The 25,776-nt window shown below is 35.6% G+C and overlaps 1 protein-coding gene across 1 annotated transcript in view; it reads left to right on the plus strand.

Moving 5' to 3' along the window:
• The window catches only part of PLCE1 (phospholipase C epsilon 1), a 111,564-nt gene that overhangs the window by 24,248 nt on the left and 61,540 nt on the right, over positions 1-25,776 (plus strand). The window contains exon 2 of the mRNA XM_062495990.1: positions 15,687-15,978. Within this exon, the coding sequence (XP_062351974.1) occupies positions 15,687-15,978 (292 nt within the window). The remainder of the gene's footprint in view (positions 1-15,686; positions 15,979-25,776) is intronic.

The following is a 25,776-nucleotide window of genomic DNA, read 5'->3' on the forward strand; positions in this document are numbered from 1 at the left end:
GGTTGTCCTTAGAATTTTTAGGCTTACAGAAATGACTTGTGAACCAGGCATTTCCTTTCTAAATTGTGCCCCCTTGTGAAGAAATATGGTGGGTCAGCAGGAATGACACTGCAGCATGAGAGCAGAGCAGAGTGTGGCAGCATCAGCAGTGTGCTTGGGAGCTGGTTCAAGAGGACTGTAATTAGTAGTAATCCTCTTCTGTTTATATAACTTGTCTCAAAGTTTTTTTCCTATTAGTCTGTTTATTTTCTGCAGTAATATAATTGTATTAATAGTATAAAGATGAGAAATCTAATGTGGGAAGAATTATTTTACTTTTACTTACAGTGAGTTTACATCATGCAGTGACGTTTTTTTCTGTATTTATAAATACATTTTAGAAATTGCTTAAGCTGGCATTGTAAGTTATTTTTTTTCTATAAATTCATACAATACCGGGAGTCTAAAGCGGTGCTTTCAGATAAATTTAGCATTGCATCATTTCATTTGCAGTAATGTAAACACGAACTCCAGTAGGTCTGCAAAATTAAACATTAAATGTATCAGATTTTATTATCTATGTGTCTCTGATCACACTGAAATGCTTATGGAGTTTTTACAAGGACAAATTTCCACAGGCTGTTGGGAATTAGACTTGTAGGAGCTGCAGAGGTGAGGCAGCACCATGTGAAATGCAGCGATGGGATTAAGATTTGGCAACACGCTCCTTTTCTCTGCAGGCTCTTAGGCAGTCTCTGTAGACGAGAACAGACTGTCATCTCGTGTTGCTGAAAGCCAACCTGCACTTTCTGCTTGCATTGGCTTGTTTCAATCTCTGTAGAGTTTTGTCATTTTTCCTGTCAGTTGATTTGATATGGATATGGTGAAACCCAAGGAAAAAAGGTATGGTTCATGTAATATAAAATGTTATAAAGTTTTTCTTACTGCGAGGATGATAGAAAAGCTTTATTTTGTCAGAAAGAAGAATGCAGTGCTGGAGAAAAATATATTCTTGCTTTATTAAGTAAGATATTTCTTTCTGGAACAACTTTATTTTCAGACAATACTTACCCTGTAGATGTAAACAATTAGGAATTTTGAAAAGTCTGTGTTGTTTCCTTTTTATTTAAAATAGGCATACTGTATGTGAGTGTTTACTAGCTTATTGTGTTTAGTTGATTTGAAAGCCACTTACAGAATTCTAGCACGTAAACTTTTTAAGGTTTACTTTTTTGCCTAGTATTGGGTTCTAACTCTATAAATAATGTGATTACTAATTAGAGGCATTTCTTTTTCTTACTTTATTGTTTTGATAAAATACTTAGGTACAGTTAATGAAGTTGGTATTAAACCTCCCCAATGAATTTCTGACTCTTACTGTGACTTGATGAAGAAATATTGCATGTACAGCAAAGATTTATAGAAAACACTTGGTATTTTTTAGTAATGTATATTGAAATCATAAATGAAATATGTAAGACTTGTTTGTTGAATATACAGTAGAATATAAATGAAAAAAAAACTTCTGTATCTATTGCTTCACCCAGTGTAATCAATACAAAACATTTCAATAGAAATTCAGTTGGGATGACATTTGATTATTATGTATATTTTTATGAATGCTAAAAATGCTGTTTTGTCTTATTTTCCCATCATGGGCATGTGAAGCTAAAATTACACTACCCACCAGTGATGATAGAGAATTGTTTCCTTTTCTCAAACATATGTTGTACTTTTAAATAGTCTAAAAAAATTGGAAATTGTCTAATGTTTAAATGTCCTGGACTAGTCTTCAAGTAAAGCAGTATGTTTCAGGAATTTAAACTGAACAGTGCTTTTGACTTGGTGAAAGCATTTTATTGTATAGTTTGATTAACGAGGGATGCAAGTACCTACTTGTAGAAAATAACACAATGCTGTTCTTTTTTGTGCATAAGCTCTGTTGAATAATACTAATAAGTTGTGATGGTTGCACTTAATGAACACAAACTCTGTGTCTCTGTGACAACTTGTCTTACTTTCATTTAAATAGCAGGAGTTTTACTTTTCTGATACTTTGGTAGTTTAGTTAGCTTTATTATGTTCAAAGCAAATGACCTGGGAATAGTATGACAAAGCTTTGAAGTTTCCAGGAAAGGGTCCAAATATCAATTTTTTTTTTGTGCTGCTACAAAATCATAACACAAAGGGGAACTAAAGATTGATACATTACAAATAATGTTAAGTCATACATAGTATGATAATGTCTGGCAGCATTAGGCTGTGGGACTTACTCTCCAAGAAGCAGAGTAAAGGCATAGGAAGATAAAAGTTCCTGTTTTAAAGTGTGTACGCAGTGATAAAAAGGCTAGTTGTGCATTATAAAGATATGACATTTTGCTAAATAACCATATTGCTAAGTAGCATGTGAATATGGGCTGTTGCTGATATGTTAGTAAGTCCACGGCATAAATGCCCAGTAAATAAATAAAATGCACAGTCAGCCAGTCAGAAGATTAAAAAAAAGAATGACTAGACAAAATGTTGAATTACAGTCACTAGTTTGTGAAACACATATTGAAAGTGCACTTAGCAAAACCATTCTTAGTTTATGGAATTGTATTTGTTGCCATCTTTATTCATTCTTACCTCTCTATTAATTTAGAGAGGGGTCATGACTCTCAGCCAGTGTCTTTTTGTATCTGTCATTTAAAAAAACCAAACTTGTGCCTAAGCTTTATATCTTAACTTTTCATAAGTAGCTAGACTTCCATCATTGCTTTATTTTGTTTTCATGTTTACATCTTCATAAGCAGATTTCATTGTTGAAGGATGTGTTACTGAAGTTTGTAGAGTAACTTCTGGAATATAAAGGCTCAGTTTTAAAATACATTTTAGAAGTACGTGTCCCAGATGGAAATGACTGTTTTTCACCACGGAGTTGCCCTTTTCAGCACCAGTATTACAGTAGATTTATATATTTAATGTAGATTTGGCATTTGATGTGATTTCTGTTATAAAAAGCATATATAAACTTTACCCTCAACAGAATAGATTGTCCTTGATGTGACTCTGAGAAAATAGGGGCCTGGAAATTTTCTCTGCTCGTTTATTCTGTACTTCAGTAAAAATCCATTAGATCTATATAATCTTTATAAAGTACTGCTTTTTTGGGTTTCTTTTGTCCCTGATGTCGCCTCAAATTTTTATCGTAGTGCTGTTTGAGCAAGTCTTCCTGCTTATTCTCAGAATGATGATGCTGTGACAAAAATGCCCTCTAAAGTTCTTAAGAATGTACATGTCATATTGGAAGTATTTGGGACTTCAGTAAAATGTTAAGCTACTGCTAGAGTTTCATGGAAACATACTATGCTTTCAACATTTTTTTTTGTCTTTCTATGATAATTATTTAAAACAAGAGCAAACAACCATTTTTGCTTAATAATTAACTGAAACCCATTACAAATTTTTCTCCCTCAATTACGCGAATAGTTTTTTATGTACATGAAAACTTGCTGCAGTTAATTCAAAACAAATCTGTACTCAGCTCTCCCCAAGCTGTTGAAGAACACTATTTCTCACTAAGGTGAAGCTTTTGAAGTTTAAAGAATCATAAATTTGGCACATTTACTTTCAGATAAAGAAGTGAAAGTGTTTTCAGAACTGGTGTGGTAGTATGAAAGAAGCTTGTAATAGAAACGTAGGTTTTATCCTTCATTTTGTGAGGCTAAGAATACACACAGGTCACTTATGCATGTAATTCAGTGTAATATAATTGCAATTTATAAAAATGATTACACTGAGCAGAGTGGCTATGAATTTTGGTAAGGAAGCTGTTGTATATACAAAGTTTAGTTGAAACTAATGCTAAAGCAAAATAAATCTCATGGATGACTAAACTGTAGTCCCTGAATCTGTAACAATCCCCAGAGAATAAGGAAAGTTGATTTAAAATATTTTTGTTCATCTGGTCTTAAGCCAGATTCCTTAAATTCTGAAAATCAAGCCTCCAGTGACATTCCACTCCAGTGGGAAATGAAAGGAGAACATATACTCTGATCCTGCAGAAACTTACTTCATCAGCAATTAAAAATTGTAGTTTAAATACTGAACTAATGTGCTCCATTGTTCAGTCTCTCTACTTTTGTACTCATACTCATTATCTTAAAACATGGTTTTTTAAGGTAAATATGTTTGTTTTAAATGTGATGAAGGAGTTACTTTTGAAAATTGCAAAACATTAGAATATTTATTTTGTGATTCTCAGTCAACTTAAACTGAACTGGAAATATAATTAATGAATCAATGCCCCATGATTAGATCTTGGAATTGGCTTCCAAAGCTCCATTTGGAGACAGCATCAATTTTAACTTAAATCATAATGTTACTGTCCTTTCATCATTTTAGCAGATTCAGATGATAATCAAAAATACTTTCAGTGACAATTTCTTCCATAGATTCAGTTTTATTCCAGTATGCAGCTGTCTTAATGTAAGTATGGCTATTTGTGTATATCAGGTATCTATTATTGAAGTTGTGTCATAAAACAAAAATATGATGTGAAAACTGAATGTTGAGTGTTCTGCAGGACAGGTGTTTAGAGGCAGAAGCTGAACACCCCAGTTGGAAACAAGGAAATCAGGAAGTTATTTCTACTGCATTGTGTATTAGTTGTTCACTATGTCTTCACATGTTTAGCTTTTCTACACTTATAGATGCATCACAGTCTTCTTTAGCAGCTGATGACCAGGGAAGTTCAATAACGTTGAAGGTACTATGTTCTTGATCCAAGAAACCAACAGAAGTAAAATTGCTTCATTGTATCGTGATGGACTATAGTGATTGCTTAGTTTTAGCCAAAATTTTCATTCTAAAAATTTACAAGATAGCCCTTTTTTATTCTTATCTTTTTGTAAGGTTGTTATTAAATGTTCATTGTGAGCAGTGATGGATGAAGACTCACTTTTTATCAGTAAATTATTAAATATCAGTAAATTATGATTAAACATGTAATTTAAAACCAAAGGTCAAAGTATCAATATTCTTTTGTGACTTTAGGCAAGGAATTGTGCTTTTTCTATTTCTGGGTAGTTTAAAAAAAACCCTTAAAGTGGAAAATGCCTCTTTATAGAACAAAGTTAGTTTGTTTCATGAAATCATGTTCTGTATCCTGACCTAAAAGTCGATCAAACAATTCAGTCATGAAAACTCTGAGAATTTCCTGGCCCCTAAGTACTATCCAAAATAATCTTATAATTATTCATGTGACCCTATGAACCCAACAGCTGAAGTACAAGCAAACAAATAGGCATGGATTCACTGTCTATAAAATTAGAAAATGAGAACTAGATTTCCTGTGCTAAGGAAAACTTGCTCTTTTATTAGCTGTATGCCATGGGTTGGATGCATAAGTGTTACAGCTGCAGCAATCTGCCTACCAATCTTTTACTGTAATATAAGTTAAAATTGGTTATAAATGAAAATATTTTGGGATACAGCAAGGTCCTGTTGCACTTTACATTTATTTAATCCTTACGTTTCTGACTACAGATCTGAACTATAAACTGTTACTAATAGATTTGAAAAGATACACCTTTAAATATGAGTACAGAATATAAAGTACAATAAAATCCCATTATGAGCCCTTTTTATACAAATAATAATAGTGATTGTATAATTACAAAGACAGTTTTATTACATGTGCTTTGTGTCTGAGCTTTGGCACATTTACTCTGAGCTTGAGACCTTCTTAAAGAATTCTGAGCAGTTTCTCTACTCACAGGGAAGCAGCATCACACTGTTTAAAAACAGAATTAGCCAGTTCTATAACCTTTAACCCTTACCACTGGCTATCTTATGAATTTTAATATGAGAGACATGGGAATGGAACAGACTGTGTGCTTTCTGAATCAGTTATATAAGTATACATATTAACATCATATTTTTAAAGAACACATAAGGCCAGAGTTTGGCATAAGCAGCTGTAGTGAACTTTGACAAATAGATGAGACTGTAGAAAGAGGATGAGAAACCAAATATGTAAGGGGTGGTGGGACATGGTCTTCAACAGCCATAATTTTTAGGTTTTTCTTTTTGATTCTAAGATTGTCATGTTGACAGATCTCTCAAGTGTTTTTTTCTGTACTGTACATTACCCCTAAACCTTATTGTCAGTTTATAGTTCAGGAATATGCAACTAAGCTCATCTTTCAAAGTTGTTTAAATAATCAGTTCACATGAGTGGGAATGCAGCTATTTTTAAATGTGTGAGTTCTGTGGAAGCCTTTCCTCAAGTGGGAAGAATACAGTTGATACTAAGGTATAAACCCATACAGATTTCTGCCTGTATCTCATGCATGTCTCTAGTTTTTGTTTGTTTTTTAGAGAAAGTCTAGACTTGCTATTGTTCCACATGCAGAATAATAAGTTAAAAAAAAGACATGGGAAGAGGGCTGTTGAATTCCTCTGCTTTGAGTGCTCAGTATTCATCTGTTTTGAATGCACTTATCACATGTCAGTATTTCAGAAATGAAAAATGTAAACGTGATGCCTGTTTGAAACCTTCAGAGAACCAATTGAATTAGTTTTTTTTTTTCTACCTTTGACGAAAGCAAGCTTTCGATGATGTATTAAATAGAGTTTTCAGTGGCTTCTGTTAGAATTTCTTACCATTTCTTTCTTGCATTTGGAAGATTCAGCGATCCATTGTAATAGTAGCATCCCATTACAGTCTGATGTACCAAAGACCTTTCTCCTATGATGAAAGGAGGAATTTAAAATGAAAATGGTCATCTCTCCTGAACTGAAATTATTTAATCATGACACATTTAATATTGTAACATCTAAATTGTTTGAGTGAATGATTTGTCTTTCTGACAGTTTAAAACCTAATTAGCCTATTTTAGATAACATATTTAGCTGTAGTAAAACTTCTGAATCAAATACAGAGTCAAAATTACAACCTGCTAGTCATATTCTTGTTTTAAATACTTTTTAGAACCCACCTGTGAAGTTTTATATGAATGCTTTTTTTTATCAGTAAGGTGTATCAAAAGTCATTATTAAAATATATTTTTGAAAAGTGACTATGTATGGGTGCATATACTTTTTTGTTAAAAACGTATTAGGTACTTTTGAAAGCTGATAACCCAAGAAATTCCAGTCCATATGATCAGGTATTCAAAGAAATGACTCATTTCAGGATAGGAAAACTAGCAGCTTTTCAGTAAAAAAATCCCAAGGTGTGCATTACCTAGGTGGAGATTACTCAGATGTTTATTTAAAAGAGTAATTTAATTTGGAGCAAGTAAGTAATCACTCAGGAAATAAAAAGAATACTGGCTACATGCAGAATTGACAAGGGTAGAACAGTAAGCAGCTAAAAGTTGTAAGTTGAAAAGTACTAGAAAAATATTTTGAAAATATTTAAAACTAAGAAGTTAGCAAGTGAATTTAGTAATAAAATAATTAATAACAATATATTTTTTCACATATACATTTCTACAAGCAGAGGTATAAATAACTGACCCAGCTGAAAGTGATATTTTTGGCCTTTTCTGGCTAAGATTACAGAGATTTCTCTCACTGGCAAAGGCACATTGCTGAAAAATGATGTGAAGAACTCCTGTGTTGTGTTCAGTGTCATCCTTTCATTTTCTCCATAATCAAATTGAAATTTGAAGTGTTTATGAGAAAACTTTTAAATTATAGTTAATTAATGCCTTTTATCAGCTTCTGTTTTATATCTTAAATTGATTCTTCTTAGTAGTTATTTGAATCTAAAGTATAATACCTGCCATGAAAAGCAGGACTTTCTCTGGGTGGAGATACTGTTTTAAATCTGTATCCCAATTAGATCACACTGATTTTTCTGTCTTCTAGATCTGTGAAATCCATCTTTGCTTTGGAAAGGGCTATTTAATACCGTTACCTTGCAGAAATGGAAAATAAATAATAGCAACCAAGTGTTATCAAAAGTAAAAATTATGACTTATTGGAAGCTTGGACCTGGTTTTACAATTTCTGGTCACAAATACAAATCTCAAATTAATTTTTTTAAACACTGCTTCATCATTTCCTGGTGATAACAAATGAAAAAAATTCTCCACTAATGACACTTGTCAGATACCAGAACTGAATGAGGACGGCTGATAATATTTCTGAAGAATATTGAACTATATTTAAGGATTGCTTGTGCAAGATAGTTTGATCCTCATTCAATTCTGTATCTGTTCTTGAAATTATCCTTAACAGGATGCAATTCATAAGAAATATTGGCTGGTAAAGTAGTGCACATTTTGTAATTGCAGTCGAAACTGTAGAAAGTTCACAGAACATCACTTAATGAATATTAGTGTTTGGGCACATCTGTGTTTGATCACTCTTTTGGCAGTCTTCCAGCTGCCATTGACACTGATTTCCATGTTCCCAGGGTCAACTCATCTGTTTTCCGTGTGTCCTCTGCTGCTCTGTGCCATGTTGCCCAGTTACAACTTACTATGTAGAGCTGAATACTCAACAAAACTTGCTGTTAAGTGAGCATTGTTGCTCTGTAGCACGGTACTGTTGCCTGCCCTGACATTCTATTTTCATCTTCCTCATCCTTGAAGAGTGCACAAAAGTTGGAAAGGTTTTTGAGAGCAGACATTGCAGAAAGGATACTGGCAAGACAGGTGCTGGAGGGGTATCCACAGTGGACAGGTCACCACAGTGTTTCTTCTAAATTACTAGAACCTGAAGATCATTTGTGAAAAGGAAAATATGTGTCTCCCACAGTGACTGTATCATTGGACATTAGAAAAGCTGTGTGAATATGCTGGAACAAGCATTGACTCCTATGATGAAGAGATACCTAAAGACCTTCATTTCTTTCCTGTGTTGTGTTCTTTCCTTCAGAGGTGTAAGGGGACTAGATGCAAATGCACGCACCTCCTCTGCCAGCTCTATACCCCCTACCCCAGGGAGGGCAACTTCTGTTTGAACTGGGAGATTTATTCTTACTGTAAGGAGAAAGTGATAGTATATGCTAGGCTGTATCTTAGCATCATGTCCACTTCACCCACCCCTCACCAGTTCCTGGGAAATGAGGGCAAAAAGTATGGTGTTTGCTTTTACTCACTGCTGCAATTGCAAATGATGCAGAGTACTGCTGCAGCAAACCTTGCTGTTTTTGCATTCTCAAAGCAGTTCCTGTTTTTCTTCTTTGTAGTGTCCCAGACAAAAGATGAACAACACCTGTGAGTAACACCACCCTGCACATGCGTTATAGTAAATAGCACATTTGTCAAGTACTGAGCAAAACTGTAGTGGTACTGATTACTGTGAGTGCGTATTTTGAGGAACACTTTCTTCCTGCCTCTGCCCCCCACTCCCCAGGACAACACAGCATTCCTCATATGTTATGAAATACACATCAGATTATATCATGGCATTGTATCCTCTTATTTTCTAGGAAGTTTTTTTAGATACAGAACAGTCTTTCAGCAGTCTAGTGATATTTTAAGGAACTTTTCCATTGCAAAAATGATCGTCTCTGCAGGCAAGTTATTACATTTAAGTACCATGTGAAAATTCATAGAGAGCAAGATATGAGCAAATTAAGATATAGACAACACTGTTAATTCCTGCCATTCTTTCAGTTTTTGCTGTATTGCATATATTTCCCTGTGAATATATGTTCGTAGCTCCATCTTTCTTGCTGATTAGGTGACAAAACAGCCCTTTACTGCTATTTCTTGAGCACAAATGCAAATCTGCACCAAATGGCTGTTTTTTAGCAAAATCTTCAGGTGTTGATAGTTCTTGTTCTCCTGTTGGTAAAGCTGCAGGCAGGACAGGTGGCAAGTGCCATTGCTGAATCTGCTGTCAGGTCTGCTTGACAGGGCAGTTGTTGGCTTGCAAAGCCACCTGAAGGGTGGCGTTCAAATACATCTCCAAAAGATGTTGAGTATGAAGAAAGGCACCATAATATGTAATCCTTTATTTGATTGTATTTTATTTTAATCTGGGATGGCTGTTCGTACTTTGAGAATGTGGCCTGTTACCCAAAAATGTTGGACCATGAGATGCTGGGAGAGGATCTGTGGGAATTTGTGTGATGCCAACTTGCAAAACTGCCTGATAGTTGTTTTCATGGGAGAAACTGCAATAGAGTGTCATGACGAACAGCAGATCAGAGAAGCTTGGGAGAGGTAGTTGTCCTGGTTTCAGGTAAGGCAGAGCTTTCCTCTTAGTAGCTGTTACAGTGCTATTTTGGATTTGGAATGAGAGTGGTGTTTCATCTCCTGCTGGGCTGGACAGTCGTCAGTTTCTCACAAGTTTCAGTGGTACTACAATTTAGAAAAGCTTACAGTTGAGTATTTGTATTCGTCCACATCCTCTTGAATAATAAGTTGGGAATGGAATTTAATTGACCACAGGTTTTATTCATAAACCTTGCCCTACTAGTTCTTGTAAAATACCAGAACCCAGTAAGAGACACAGCCAAAAATTTCACTAGCTGTTCTGGTGTGTGCATATTTGGTTACAGGCTGCTGAGTACCACCAAGAAGATAATGTTCTAACAGTCCAAATGTCTGGCTTTAGTACTCCAAACACTGAAAAACACTTACCAAAATGTCCAATTTCTTGAAAGGATTTCTGAAGACCTCACCTATTTGACTGCTGAAGTGAACAAGACTTGCCAGTGTACAGAGCTAAGGAACAGTCCTGACAGAACAGATCTTTCAACTGTTCACAGCATCCTCTTTCTAAAACACAGTTAAATCCCTTACCTTTGAACAACCTGCACAACTCTTTGAGATATGGGCTCTGGCATATCCTTCTGAGAATGTCACGTACACAGGAGGAAGAAAGACAAACATATACACTATTCTAGGGATAACAAAAAAATGCATTCAGTGTTTAATGTATTTCAGTTCTTATAATTGATGCATAATCAGAAATTGTTATAAGATATTAATATTTGAGAAAGACTTTGAATTAAATATTTTTACTTTATCAATGATCTTGAAACGTTATGAACTGATCAGTGGGGGTATGGTCATAACCTGTATGAGATAAAGCTGAGAAAATCCAGTGTACTTCAGAAAATTAACTATCAGCATTACCTATTTTTACATTTTTACTAATATATGCTCCAAAGTGTTATGCTGGAGTACCATTTTGGAAGACATAAAACCAAAATATTGACTAATTGTGCATTAATGCCTCATTCACCCAAACTCACTTTGCATATTAGTTTTTGCCAAAGATGTTTTTTGTGTTTTTTTTCACAGCAGACTGTGTTTGTGTTCCATGCTATAGATATCCAAATTAAATGGTAGAATAAATACATGTAAAAGCACTTGGAATGGCCCTTGGTCATGACTTGCAAGGGATCATGGTTACCTTCATTTGATCAATATTAGTAAGGGTTTTCTTCTGAAACGTCTGCAGGGTCAAAATGAAAAATCATTATCAGTGTTTCCTCATTTTACTGCAATTTTTCTTGGAGCAGAACAAATTTGAAAAGAGCATTTCCTGTGCTGTTAATTGTGTTTAGGCTTGTTCTGTAAAACATTTGTGTTTACAAAGGTGATATTTGAATGATCTTCAGCACATACTGTCCTGAGAGTTACTACTTGTGTATACACTGTTATGGCTTACAGGCATTTAAAAATGCTTTAAAAGCATGCAACAAATGAAGGCAGGCTGCTGTCAGCAGCCCTCCATCACAGAAATGCTCTGTAGGTGAACAGCCAGGAAATCACACTGAAATGTGTCATACCAACTGAACACATGCACACACCTTCTACATTTCAATATATCACCTTGATCATTCAGGATATCTTGATAGATGTGTTTAGAGAATGTTTGGACAGATGCAGTGAATTATTGAAACCCCATTACACCCTATTTTCTCACATTTTTATGGTGTAGTAGTAATAAGCATAATTTTTCATGATTATTCTTTGCAATGAAATTATTTGGTACACATATTCTTTGTTATTTTAATAAAGCTAGAGTAATTAAACCAGCTGCCTAATAATAGGACACTTTTAGTCTGTTCATAATTCCAGTTTCTGGGTTTCAAAAGCACAGCAGCTGCTAGATGTTTGGCAATATGATAACATGCCTTCAAGTTCTAAGCTAAATACCTGAGTCAGAAAAAAATATGAAGTGAAACAGAAGAAAAGACTACAGTAAGAGGCGTGTAAGTTTAAGTAAAAAATTATATCTGATATTTCCAGTACAGCAAAACCCATGAGCTCCAGCTACATTTTGGGGGAGTATGTGTCATAAACTGGGCAATAAATAGCTGTGGTGTTTAGGTTTCCGTCATTCCTACACAGTAAAGCTTATAGTAATGTTGTGGAGAAAAGGACATATTGCAATTTGCAATTGCGTGATTATTAAACAGAAAAAAAAAGATTGCAAGAGAAATATAAGGAATCGCTTCAAGGCTAGCATAAGTTGCTTGTTCTTATAGTTATTTTTAAGGATATTTTTAATATCTTGACAAAATATATCTTGTCACTGTAAGAAAGCTTTATTGCCTGAAGGTTATCAATAAGTTAACTTGCAGATACCATTTTAAGTTACTGGAAACAAAACAGAGGGGCTTTTAAAAGTAAAGTTTTGATGATTTATTGCATACATTATTAAGAGCTGAATAATCTATTTTGTTTCCATGCATTTTCCAAATATGAGCTCGGTTATAAAGCTGGAAGGATGGAATTCTGTCTGAATTGAATCTTTATTTTAATGCTAATTTTCATTTTTGAGTTGGAGGACAGTTTTCTCCTGTATAAATCAGAAATATTGTATGTTGCAAGTAATTTTTATTTTCCTTTTATTTTCTATTAAAATCTCCTTTAAAAAGAGACGAAATTAAAAACCTATTGAAGCCATAGTATACTTTTATTGGAATACTGGTGTATTAGTATATGGAGTTTCCTGTTTTGTCTTGTTTCTTATTTTAAGAGTGTTGTGTGTTCATTACAGAATGTTTAATATTGCAACGCTTTGAGAGTCAGATTCTGTCCTGAGCTTCTTTTGAGTTACTGCTTTATATGCAGTAAGTGAGACATGGCAACATCAGACTGCAGGTGGTTTTGAGATCTTTAATTTTATATGCAAGGCAAAAGTGAGGCTTTGTTTTCTGATAGGTAGCTTTCAGTTTAGTGCTGCATTTTACTCTTTTTGGTTCACATTCATTTTTAATTACACTGTTCATTCTTTGGTAGTGGTACGGATCAATAGGATCTGGATTCTGCCAGGATGAACTGGAAACCCTGGCTTGGAATAAACTTCTTTGTCTCCCAGGCAAGATTAAGTTTCCCCAATTGTCTGATGCAATCTCTCTGAAAGGTGGTTTCCCCTATCAGTTATCTGAGGGCTATTCTGATTGTTTCAGTTCTTTTCACAAGCTGATAACTATACACACTGTAAGTCTGTATTTTTTTGTAACCTCATCTGTGTGCAGCAGAGGTAACACGCTCAGAACTTTAACACATCAAAACAAGCAGAATTTGAAAATATTATGTGATGTGCAAAGTCTTAGGAGACGGCTAGTGCCCCGAAGTCTACTTTACACAGAAGAGATTAACACCATTATTCTATGTATAATCTCTCCAGCAAAACACTGTCGCCTATTTCTGTCAACAAATAGTTTCTTTGCTTTGGCAGCTGAAAGAAATTTTAGTTGTGTAGGCAACAGAACATGCCCTTTATAAGTTGCAGAACCCAATTTTAAAAATATTTTGGATGGTAACTGCAGTTTTGAGAAGTTAAATTATATTCATTAACTAAATATTTTTTCAACAATCTAAAAAGACTAATTGTGTCTGCTGTGTGTGACACACTTGTAGTCCAAAAGTTTATTATTTCACAGTACACCTTTTGAAAAGGTACTTGCAGACTGTTAGCTGAATAAAAGGTCTACACACATCCCGTCCAGGTAAGGCATGCTTTAAGAGCACATTTTCTTTCTGAATTAAGGTGATGGTGTGTCTGTACTGGCAGTCTGAAAGTCCATAAAACTGCCAGATAGCAAAGTAAATAAGATAAAGATGCAGGGTGTAATATTTCTAGAAACCTCAGACCAACCAGATTTTGGAAAATCTGAAGGGAGAGGGGAAAAAAAATAGATGCCACAGCATTTCATGCTGTAGTTTAGTTCTTGAACAGTGTAGTGCATCATGGTGTAGTACATCACAGAAGCTATCTTTTAATGGAATTGAGTTTTATATATAACCATAGTCAACATGTGAAAGTTTCTTTTTTTTGTGTTCATAAATATGTCATTGTTCTTTTTCAGATCATTAAATAGCATTGCTAGTTAATAAATTATTATATTTTTAATTAAAATTTTGCCGTTTTCCCCTAAACCTGGTTATTACAAAAATTAAAGCTAAGATAGCAAATATCTGCTTAATGTATTGGGTTGTATTTGATTTTCTGCAGTTTGTTTACACAGACGAAAAGAACCACATCACTGCTCACCTCTTCTGTTAGTGGAGGGCCAGATTCCTCATGGAGCAGGGAGTTGGATCCCTCCTCCCTTACAGGGCAGGGTGCATGCCAGTCTCGGGGCAGAAGTGGAGAGGTGCGAGATCCCTGTACCGGGAGCCGCTTCCCTCCCTGGGTCCGTGGCTGGGCACCTGTGTGTGCTGTGGGCAGGGTGCTGGTGCCTCTGACATGTGGCCTGCACAGGCTGTGCAAACATTTTCTTACTGTTTGACTGAGCACATGTGTGTTTGCTTTGTAGGACTGGCTACACTATCCATGTTGATGCATAAGCTGTGTCTTGTTTATGTGTGGGAAAGGATGGCAACAAGACACAAGGCGTTAATTGAAGAAAACTGTCAGGAAGTCATCAGCTTGTTTCTTCTGCACATCTAAGACTGAGGGGGAACAACCTCATGGAAATTTTCTCAGCACCTGTCCTGGTGACAGTTATACCGACCTTTCCCTGTGTTAATTTTTAGTTTACACTTTGTAATTAAGAGGCAAAGATCATTGAAACAAATTATTAATGTTAATCAGTAAGTCAGCATGCAAGAATGCAAAGAATCAAGTCTCCCCTTGTATACTAAATGAAGAGATTTCTTCCAGATTCTTGCTTTGATTATTAGACTCTTTTAAATAAGCAAACATTACTTAGTTGCTAAGCCACAGGCTGAAGTTCATTAGTGTGTTATCACAAATATTGGAAAAAGAGTACTAAACCAATATAAGATAGAGGACCTGTGCGTAGGCTGGAAGTAATGCAATAAATGTGACACCGGAACATTTTGAAAGAGGGTTCAGAGGGATTAAAACCATTTCTGTTTGCAAAACCCCACCCACTCAACAAGAAAAAAGTACCAACTCAGAGTTGATCTGTTTTTTCTGCTACTGGTATCTCAAAGATTTTCTGGAATTTCAACAGATATAATAGTATTATAAACAATTTTGTGCATATTCTGTATTTTAAATGTTGGTTAGGTATATTGAGGTGGGTTTTTTTCGGCTAATGGTTATCTTTAGAAAGCTTTTAAACATAGATTGAAAGCCAGAATTACTTCTTACTTAAATATCCTCTTTGGGAGCCTAACCCAAAATCCTAACAAACCAGTTTTGAATAAGTAGATATTGCAGGTCGTTGAACTTCACAAGAAGTTCAGCTTCACATTTTGAATTGTTTTATATTCAGTGTGTTATCCTAAGCAATGAAGTAACAGTCTGTGCTTTTGTATTCTCCACAGATCTTCAGTGAAGTGAGAGAGGAAGAGGAAGGAGCAGAAGATATTTTTGAATATATTCCTCATCTTCTGAGAAAGCTCCCAACATCTGTTACAGAGTGTATATACAAAGGAGATGGTTTTTGTGTAAAACCGTGTGTAACAGGTGCTTATTGTCAATATCGTGCCACTTTACAGAGGACTACACTCTCTAACTATATAACTGGTGCTTTACTAGAAGCAACTACATCATTAGGAGCAAGAAGTGGTCTTTTAAATATCTTTGGAGGATCAACTGGAAGAACTATGCTTAAAGGTAAGGAACTTTTTTTTTAATTTCTGTCCACTTCAAGTATAGGATGAGTTGCAAAATTATTAATACTGTATAGTATTCTGTAGTTAATATACTCATTCATGAACAGATAAAAAAGGTTTTATGTTTTTAAATATTTTCCTTTGCAGTCACTATGTGTCATAATGAATAGGTATCTTAGTTTAATAAAGTAAAAATGCAGCTAAACTGAAAAAGAATCCTATTACAAAACAAACACCTTTTAGATTTTTTTTCTTGTTGGAATCTTTTCTGCCTGCATCCAAATTCAATGCCTAAGCTGTTCTTTTTAGGGTGTTCCTATGTGTAGTGTTTCTCATTTACCAAGTGCTTCCGCTCATGGGCTGACTTGGTTCAGAACTAGAGAAAGGAGTGTATGCTCTACTTGGTTATTACTGTTGTCATTATACAAGTAGCTGTCAGCATAGCACTGTGTTGTGAAGCATGTATGCTTCATTACTGATTTGTTGTTGGTCTTCTCCTGGGTCCATCATCTTTGTAGAATTGGATATATTCAAATAATATGAGTATTGTCTAAATGGAAGGTGCCTGTTGGAAAATGGGTGTTGCATACTACACTTCTATGCTGATCATCTTTGTATATAATAATATCCTTAATGTGATTTAGTTTAGTCACTTTTGGAAGTTAAACAAAGCCTTCTCAGTACAAATTCTGTGCTTTAAAATATGGTTTTGTACAGAACAGTACTTACATAATTGATTAATTTTTAAGTTATGCCTAGAATATTTCATAAATTACTTAAGTGTTTGGAGATTTATCATCATCTGATAAAACATAACAAAAGGATGTACTATCTCAGTCATACCATGGTAGAAGTGATGCATGTGGATACTATGGATTGCCCAAAATCTTACAGGAATAGGACAAAATAAGTGCAGAATCACTGTGGTTCTTTAACTAGCGCAGATACTGACTTCATTTTTAACAGACAAATAATGGTATAGTTTATGGTCATATATGGATGTCTTATTTTTATCCCAAAAAGTGGCCCTTTCTTGTTTTAATTTGTTTCTCTCTAGGTGAATCAAAGGGCAGGGAGAGGCACTAAAATATTCTAGGAATAACAGGTACAGGTGGCAAACTTGTATGTGTATGAATTTCAGTAGCACCTTAAGCAACATTACTAAGTTTCACATACTGTCATTGTCTGTGAGAGACAGATATGTACAGTGTAGTGCCCAATTTTGGTATGGTTGGATTTTATTTGTTCTGGGGAGATGAGTGCTTTAGAAAAATAAAGAGGGACATTCCTGCGACAGCTCAGAAAGCGAGGTTAGAAGGACTGAGCCATATGTTTCAGAACTGAGATATGGCTACATCTTTTTATGGAGCCTGAGCTAGTGAGTGCACATGTGTGCTCTGTGTACTCCATGTACCAACACACTTTTCACTGGTTTGGGGGTATCTATGGTGACAATATTACATGGTGTTTGTTGTTGGATTCTGAGGCAAAGATTGCAAGACACTTTAAAAAAAGCCAAGATTTTGAACTTGGTTTGTAGTTCCACTGATAGCCTGTGTAGATAGTAGAGACTGGATTTACTGTAGTGGTCTAGGCATGATTTACTCTGCTGGTCTCTGGTGAGTAAGAGGTGTGCTGCAGCTTTAGGGTATTGAAATTTTCTGGATGTGGAAGCTTCCTGTTCATTTATATTGTGATGATGTATTCTATCTGAGAAGTTGTAAGAGTCCTCTCTAAAAGCATTTATATGGAGGGTTACCTGGTGATGTGACTGAGTCATTTGCATTAGCAAGAAACCCAATTGTATTCTGAATTCAGAGCTCTGGTCATCATTCATGGGTGTGTACCTTTTGAGAAATCGTCCTATCCATACAGATTGAAAATAAGGTTATTTTCATCTGTCCAGCATCCTCTGTATATCTGGATTTAACTTCAACAAGTTAACCTTATCTAAACCTGAGAAATTTTAATTTGCATCAATAACTCTGTCATCAAATACAGTGGAGGATTTATCACAGGATACAGAATGTCATGGGAACATTTCACTCAGTAGTTGTTTGGAGGCATTGAAAAGGGAATATATTGGTCCTGCTGTGCTTTAATAGCTGTTGTTGTTTAACCCAGGTAGGTAGCACCTTGCTGCCACTCACTCCCCTACAATGAGATGGGAAGAGAATCAGAAAGGTAACAGTGCAAAAATTCATTGAAAAATTCAGTTGAAGAGAGTTTAATAGATAAAGTAAAAGCTGTGTGTGCAAGCAAAGCAAAATAAATTAATTCTACACCTGCAGTCAGCAGGAATGCTGACTTTCCATGAAAGTAGGGCTCTGTCACATGTAATGACTTCTTGAGAAGACAGACACTGTAACTCCAAATTGGCTCTCAGCTGAAGAATAAATATTACTGCGCTTCACATGATTTTCAAGACAGTTCTTAAAAGGCTTCCAAAGCAGAAGTAAATTTGTTTAATAGAACCAGTCTATATCATGAAGTTTTGAAAAGATCTCAAGGGCTTTGAATTTGTGTTTGGAGAACCTTTTCTGGATAAGACAGCATTCCACTACTTTTCTTTCAAAATGTTTGCAATTTTTGTAGACAAAGTTCAGCACTTTCTTGCACAGTGTGTTAAAGAGGAGCCCATTACTTTAATGGGGAGTGCCTTCACGATTCAAAAGGAAGACTTCCCAAAAAATTGTTACTGTCTTTAATTAGGGATTTTATGCAACATCGGCCCAAGAAACAGGGATCCTGAAAACAGCATCCCATAAAACTGGGATAGCCTTCTGTGTTTGCTCTCCCTGGTACCAAGCACTTTGTAAGTTCTTTGTGTTCAGTCCTTCAGGGGTTACTTAGTGACCTGAGCTATGAACCTTGCAATCCCAAGCAGTCCAACTCCAGGGAATACTTTCTAAGGTTTTGCTTGGTAGCTAAGGACCTTAAGTGCTCTGAGTCCCCAGGGCTTGGATGGTTTTGTGGGCAGATCAGCCAGTGTTGTTAGTTCCACAGAAGGCTTCCAAACATACCAGACCTTCTAAGCTAGAATTCCCAGTCACGTGGATCTGAGACTGGGAGTTTTCAAAAACTCATGTAGGGCATGCTGTGTAGGAGAGTCACGTCTTGGGCCTGGAGCAGGGTGCCTGCAAGCCCTGCTCTCAGATGGCTCACAGAGCTGTCAGGCTCCCGACTGAGGGGCTGCCACTCCGGTCCCGGTAGCACAGGGACAGTCTGAGAGTGGACTCCCGGGAACCACAGATGCCTGAAGTTCCCACAGCTGTGAGGTCAGTGACATTCACATCCTTGTCAGCATCTCTGTTGCTACAGAGAACATAATTTTCACATATGAGCACTGAAGACATTTAGGCTGCTCTGCTTTAATACTGCTGTATGTAACTCAGAGATTTTGTTTAGAAAAAATTTTAAGCATGTCTTTCAGTGGGATTTGGATTGAAGCCTTGTTTTTTGCCTGTAGAAAGGAAATCCTGCTTCTCAGCCTGTTCTGTTTCTTACAAATTGATTGTTACAGAAATTTGCTCATAGTTGTGAATGGGCCAGAACTTTCACTGGAATCATATTTGAAGGGCCAGTCATTGTCCTAGTTCATATGGTGTTGACAATTTTATGAAAAAAAAATTTCTTCCTGAAGAGAGAACTAGAGTATGTGAAAGTGTTTGTACTTTACATTTGACAGTTATCATTTGAAAGAAACATATACTCTTCCCCTCACCCCAATTTAATTCTGTTTGCAATCTAAGATAAAGGAAAGGCAAGTTAGAAAGATTTGCCTGAAGATGGAGGAGACTGCAAACATTCTGTATCAGTACTTTTTCACTTTAGTGTCTTCTAAAATGGATGAGTCTGATACAAAACTCTGTGATACAAATCGGACTACATCTTCCCAAGAAAGCTTGACAGGACTTGTTAGACAAACAATAGCAGCTTTTGACCAAGAACGTAAGGAAACTAATTTGTAATGAATGTGGAGGCAGACTGCACTGATCTTAAGAAAACCTGCTTCATTCATCCCACTGAATTTAGTGATTACCCTTTTTTGTAATCAGACTTTGCCATCTGTAAGACTGTGCAGCAAACAGGTACCCAAGTCTCCGTGGCTTTTCCCACTGCTATTTCTTGTACCTTTTGCACAAAGTATATTGTTATAATATTGAGAAAATTCCAGGATTCCTGAAGTTGGGGCAGTTGTCTGATATCTGCATATCAGAGTCATGGGTGATAACAAGCTTGATGTACATAGATTTAGAAAGGCCAGCTTAATTTAGCTGGTGGGTTTTGTGTGTGCATATGTGTATGTGTCTGTATGTGCCCAAAGGTTAAGACCATCTAGAATGAGAGATAAAACCAAACGAGCTGAAATTAAGACCTGCAAAGACAAAATGTGTCTTAGGTTGACACATTAGTCTGTGGTAAGATGTATCAGGCAATGCCCTATAGGTGGGGAAATCAGATACTGGAGACAGGTCAGTCTGCATGTAGATAATGTGGCTGAGGCAAGGGTGTGAGTCAGGCAGCAAGGATTTCATGCCTGCTGTGTTGCCTCCAGGATGCAAGTCGGGAAGAGCAGGAACAAGTGCAGATCATCTGGTTAGGAACAGAGAGAAGAGTGACACGGCAGGAAGCACAGATCAAGGCTGAGACATCAGGAAGAAGGAGAAAGATTTTGGAGGACAGCTGTAAGTTTAGGAACACGTGGGACCATCTGGATCTGGCTACAGTGATTGTCCCTGCAAACTGGCAGAAGGGAAAGATCACTGAGGTCAGTCTCATGGACCTGCCACCTCCTGGCCAGGCCTGGTTGCAGCCAGATTGGTCACACCAAGAGTAGTGGGAGGACTTCACAAGGATCTTTGACAACATTAATTTAACAAGAACTTACCTCAATCCAACATGTTTAATACATTATAGGCACAAAGATTGAAATTCTGCCGGTATCGCTTATCTTGTGCTTACAGTCCTCTTTCCAGGGTCAGTAAGGCATATTACTGCAAGATAGACACATAATTGAAATAGGCAGAAGGTTGAAGGTAACCAGTGTAAGTAATCTTATTAAAAGACATTAAAACATTTTCATCTATAAAATTGCACCTTTGGCTGTAATAGATATCATACTTCAGGTACATGTCTGTATGGGTCTGGATAGCCTAACCTGTGTACAGGGCTAAGCCATTAAGAAACAGAACTGAGTTTCAGCTGATTTTATATAGATTTTGGCTCCAATAATACTGTGTGACATTTTTGGTATGCTGTTGATCCTTTAACCTGTGTATCTGATTCTCAGCTTATAGCAGTATTTTTGTTGGTGGTCTGTAGCTGTTCTTTCCACCCCAAGATATAAAAAAGAGTTCAAATACATAGAATGAGTCTGTGCTGTTAGAGGTTTGTTGTGAGGAAGGTAATAAAAGACAGGGATGTCTGTGGATGTGTCTGATGTCTGTGGATGAAGGCAGAGAGAGCAGAAATTTGTGCAAGGTGATGTTAGTTTTAAAATCAAATTTATTGTTTTTCAATGACAACTACTCTTCAGAAGAAAATGAAATGGGATTCTGAGTGCAGATAGTTAATCCCTAACTGCTTATTATTGTTTATTATTTCAAAGGTCTGAACATTTGTTTGAATGGACCTTGTAAAAGTAGTGTCCATGGGAACTTTTAAAGTGTAGAATGGAAGTTTTTCAGTATGTTTATGTTAGGATGTCAATCATGAGTAGAAAACGCCAAGGACTCAAGCAACAAGATAACTCAAAAGTCATCTCTTGAAGCTTTGGTTTTGGGAAACAAAGTAGAGAGAAAATCAAGTTTTGTAGGATGATGCTGTTTTATTTCTTTCCAGACACAATTTTTTGGGATAAATTCTAAGAAATACTGTACAGTTTACTTAGCAGATCAAAGATTTGGTTTTTTTAATTTGGGTTTTCAAATATTTCCTTTTACAAGGAGTGAAAAGTACTTTAGTGTTGACCGTATAAGGATGAGAAATGTTTAATTTGATGGTTCATTTTGTATATTTATAGTGAGATATCATTAATAAAATGTGTATTTAGAAATAAAATTGATTTAAAATTTTTCTATTACATCTCCTTGGGCATCCTTATGTTATTATATTTGACATGAATTTTTTGAAAATCTAAGTGTCCTAGTTTCCAGCTGGAAGTTGAAAACAACACTAAATTGTCATTCTTCCAATTAAGAAAGAATATGCCTGTGTTGTCAATGAAAAAATAATGGTGTGTTGGCCAGGTCCCATGGTCGTTCCTTCTGTAGAGATTTTTCAGACAAGACGTATATTCACCGTATAAACAAAGTGTCTCTGAGTGTACTGCTCGCATTCCAGTTCTGCACAGATCTCTCTCAGACTTCCTGGGGAAATGGAGAAAGCTTTCTTGTGGCAGCATATTGGTTTTCAATGTTGTGTACTCTAGCAAATTTCATAACTAACTTTTTAGTGATGTAGTCCTGCTGCTTGTAAAAGTGGTGTAAACTGTGTGTAGGCAAGGGTAAGGTTAGAATGAAGAAAAGAAGTGATAGAAGTGTCAGAGCCAGGTACTGACTGTGGTTTCTACTTACTTTCTGAACATAGATGCAATCTGAGGGCTATGCTGTGTTTTAAATCCCCCCTATTTGCAATTTCTTCATGGTTAATCACATTTCTGGAAGCCTCAGGGAGGTTTTCCTCTACTTCGCCTCTCAAAGAAACTTTTTTGGATGGTTGCCTAAGTCATAGCTGTTTGTCCCATTAAAGCTAATGCTGTTTCCTTTTACTAGAGCTGTTAGTGCAGGGAGCATAATAGCTAGAAAGGTAGGGCATTTGCTAATAAAGAAACACACATTGTGGTTTTTGTAATGCTTCAGATGAAGTTTCCTAAAACAAAATAATTCCATTTATTACTTTTGGCCTGTTTAAACAACATTGATATAAATATAACTTGTACAAAAGCCTGAGTGTAGGGTAACTTATTTTTTAATATATTTAAAGACAAAAATCCAGCAGAATTAAAATCACTTTTGTTTATAACACTGCTGTCAAAATCAAATGCTTTTAGTCTTAGCAGGATGTATGCTCATCCTTAATTTCTAAACTTCCTTCCATTTGAATCCTAGTGTTTCAGCTTTTATCTGGGGAGGTGGGAAACCTGACCTTTCAGTGAGCCAGCCAAATGCATGTCTTCTTCATGGCTTACACAAGGCATGTCAGTTATGCATTTTGCCACAGTTCGTAGCTTTAAACTGAGCAGCTGTTGCCTGACTGTTAGTTGGGACAAGTGCAGCGTGGAGACTTTTTGTGGAAGTACCTGCTCTTCTGGCATTTCAGGAGGAATCTAAGATTCTATGGAAGGCACATTTGCTGGTAAGATTTGCCCTTCTGTGACCCATAGTACCCAGTTCTGATTACGTACAGGGAGTTAAATCAAAGTGATAGTTTTATTTCCAGAGAAGTAAATTGTGTGACGGTTTTCTAATCTTATGTTAGATCTGTAATGGCTGATTTTAATGATAGTGCTGTAAGGACACGATACTGTTCTAGGTGGAAAATGAAGTGAGGATTTAATATAGGCAATATGAAATAATGTTGTAACTGTGCATTTTGTATTTCAACTTGTTGGAAATGGAATGCAATATTTCAAGTAATATAGGCAAATTGCTTTGCATTTATTTGGTTGACATGGCAACTATTTTGATATTAAATTATGTTGTGGGAAATGCCTTTGTTTCTTATTCTACAAAAAAGCAAGTGTCTGTTACAAAATTGCTGGACAAAATATGAATTTCAGTACTTTAAAAAGTACTAGAACAAGTTAAGGGTTTTTTTTCCTAAAGCACATAAACTACTCAGATGTTACAAGTAAGTAACATGTTTTTGAATGTAAATGCACTGCTGTTTTTTCCTTTAGTGAGCTTTTCCTCCTGGTTCTTCAGTATACAAGTTTATAACTTGCAACCAATTTTTGTTTCTTAAGGGAGTTTACCTTTTTTTCCTTTCTGAATTACATGTGTGCATAGCAGCAGGTAAAAGCAATGTTTTGCTCCTAACTGGTCATAAGGAAACACTTCTATTTGCATGGTTTTTTAAAGTGGCATCTGTAACTTGAATGAAGGTTCATTATATTTTACTCTGTGAAAGGAATGTTTCTTATGTGCTAACTCTTCCATTTCCCTGTTAGCGAAAGGCTATGACAAACATTCACTATTCAAAGTGATAGTACCCCATTGCAATAGGAAGGTTGTCTTAGTTGTCAGCACTGTTATTCTCACCTCAGTGATTTACACAGCACAGAAGAAAAGCACCCTGATACCAATTGTATCTGCATTAATTGCAAAACAATGGTGGGTTTTATGTCTCTGTGAAGTCAATAACAGATCTGAGATACCTAGAAGTATTACAACAAAGGCAGTGAAATTTATTTTAGTTTATTTCAACTCAGACTCTGCCTTTTGGCTGTTCTGTAATGTTTTTAGCTATGATTTGAGGCCAAATGGTGTAAGCATTTTTCTAAAAATTAAGCTGATATGAAGATTTTTCTCAGGGCATAATTGGTTTAACTTTTATTTAAGAGGATTCATATTGGCATAGTTTTCAAATGTATCAGTATTTACTTTTGAAATATATAAAGCATTGCTACATATTTTAGTAATTCTGAAATTAGTAATTTGCCAGGAAGATTTATCAGGTACAAACTGAAAATGTTTCAAAGCAACAGTAGAAGAACTAGGGTACAATTTAATGCTGAAAGTACCTGTAATTTTTTTCTTGAGCTTAATTTTAAGGGCTTTGCACAACTCTACAGTAATTACTTATATTTGTCTACATTTCCCATGGACTTAGTGTGACAGATTTAATGCATACTTTCAGCTTTCTTTGTAAGTGTTGAGATCTTCTAGCAGAGGGATAGATCTGATGCTGTTGCATTAGGTCTCCTCTCCTTGCCCCCATCTATGTGCCAGAATGGTGTCTTCTGAGAGCATTTTTTTATTTGAGGGTGGAAAAGAATTCTCAATCTGGAAAAACTATTGCTTCTAATACCTTTTATTATGTTATTGTTAGCTTTAGAGAAGATTCAATCTGGAGTTTTTCACTTGTATTTGCTTGTTCAAATTTAAATTGCAATGTTACACAGAGAAACACAGCAAAATGGTCTTGTGGAGTGCCAGGAGATGAACTAGATTATCCTTGTAGTCCTTTCCAACTCAGCATTTTCTGTGATTCTGTAAAAAAATTCTCTAACATGCATATTTCCTCTTAAAAGTAACTTCTTCTAAAAATTATTTTCCATTTTTTTTTAAATAAATTGCTCTGCTTATGAGTTTCTAGAATTTTCAAGTTGTAATTCAGAAGAATGCAGAAACATCATTAATCTTTGGGCTTGATTATGAAAATAGCTATACCTATAAAGAAAGCTTTTGCCATATTTGCTGTGAGGAGTTAGTTCTGTTCTTGCGTTGGTGCAGGCACTTGCCTGATAAAATGTAATTAACATTTTAGGAACTTACTTATGGTATCATAATTTAAAGCACCATGAAATAATTTTGTTATTATTTAAGTTGAAGTGTCTTAAATTAAAAAAAAAAAAAACAACCAAACTTAGAAATAGAATTTTCTTCTAGGCTTTAAGTCTTCATATTATGCAGTTCTGTAATTGCTGTGAAATAGAAGGAATCAAATTAAATCATATAGTTCATGTCTACATAGACCTTCATAGGTACATAAAGTTGTCTTCATAGGTACAGTATTTGTGAATATAATACCTCCTAATAGCTACGAACAAACCTTTTAAATATGCATTGAGCAC

This window comes from Cinclus cinclus, chromosome 7 (assembly GCF_963662255.1).
Source record: "Cinclus cinclus chromosome 7, bCinCin1.1, whole genome shotgun sequence".
Classification (NCBI taxonomy): Eukaryota; Metazoa; Chordata; class Aves; order Passeriformes; family Cinclidae; genus Cinclus; species Cinclus cinclus.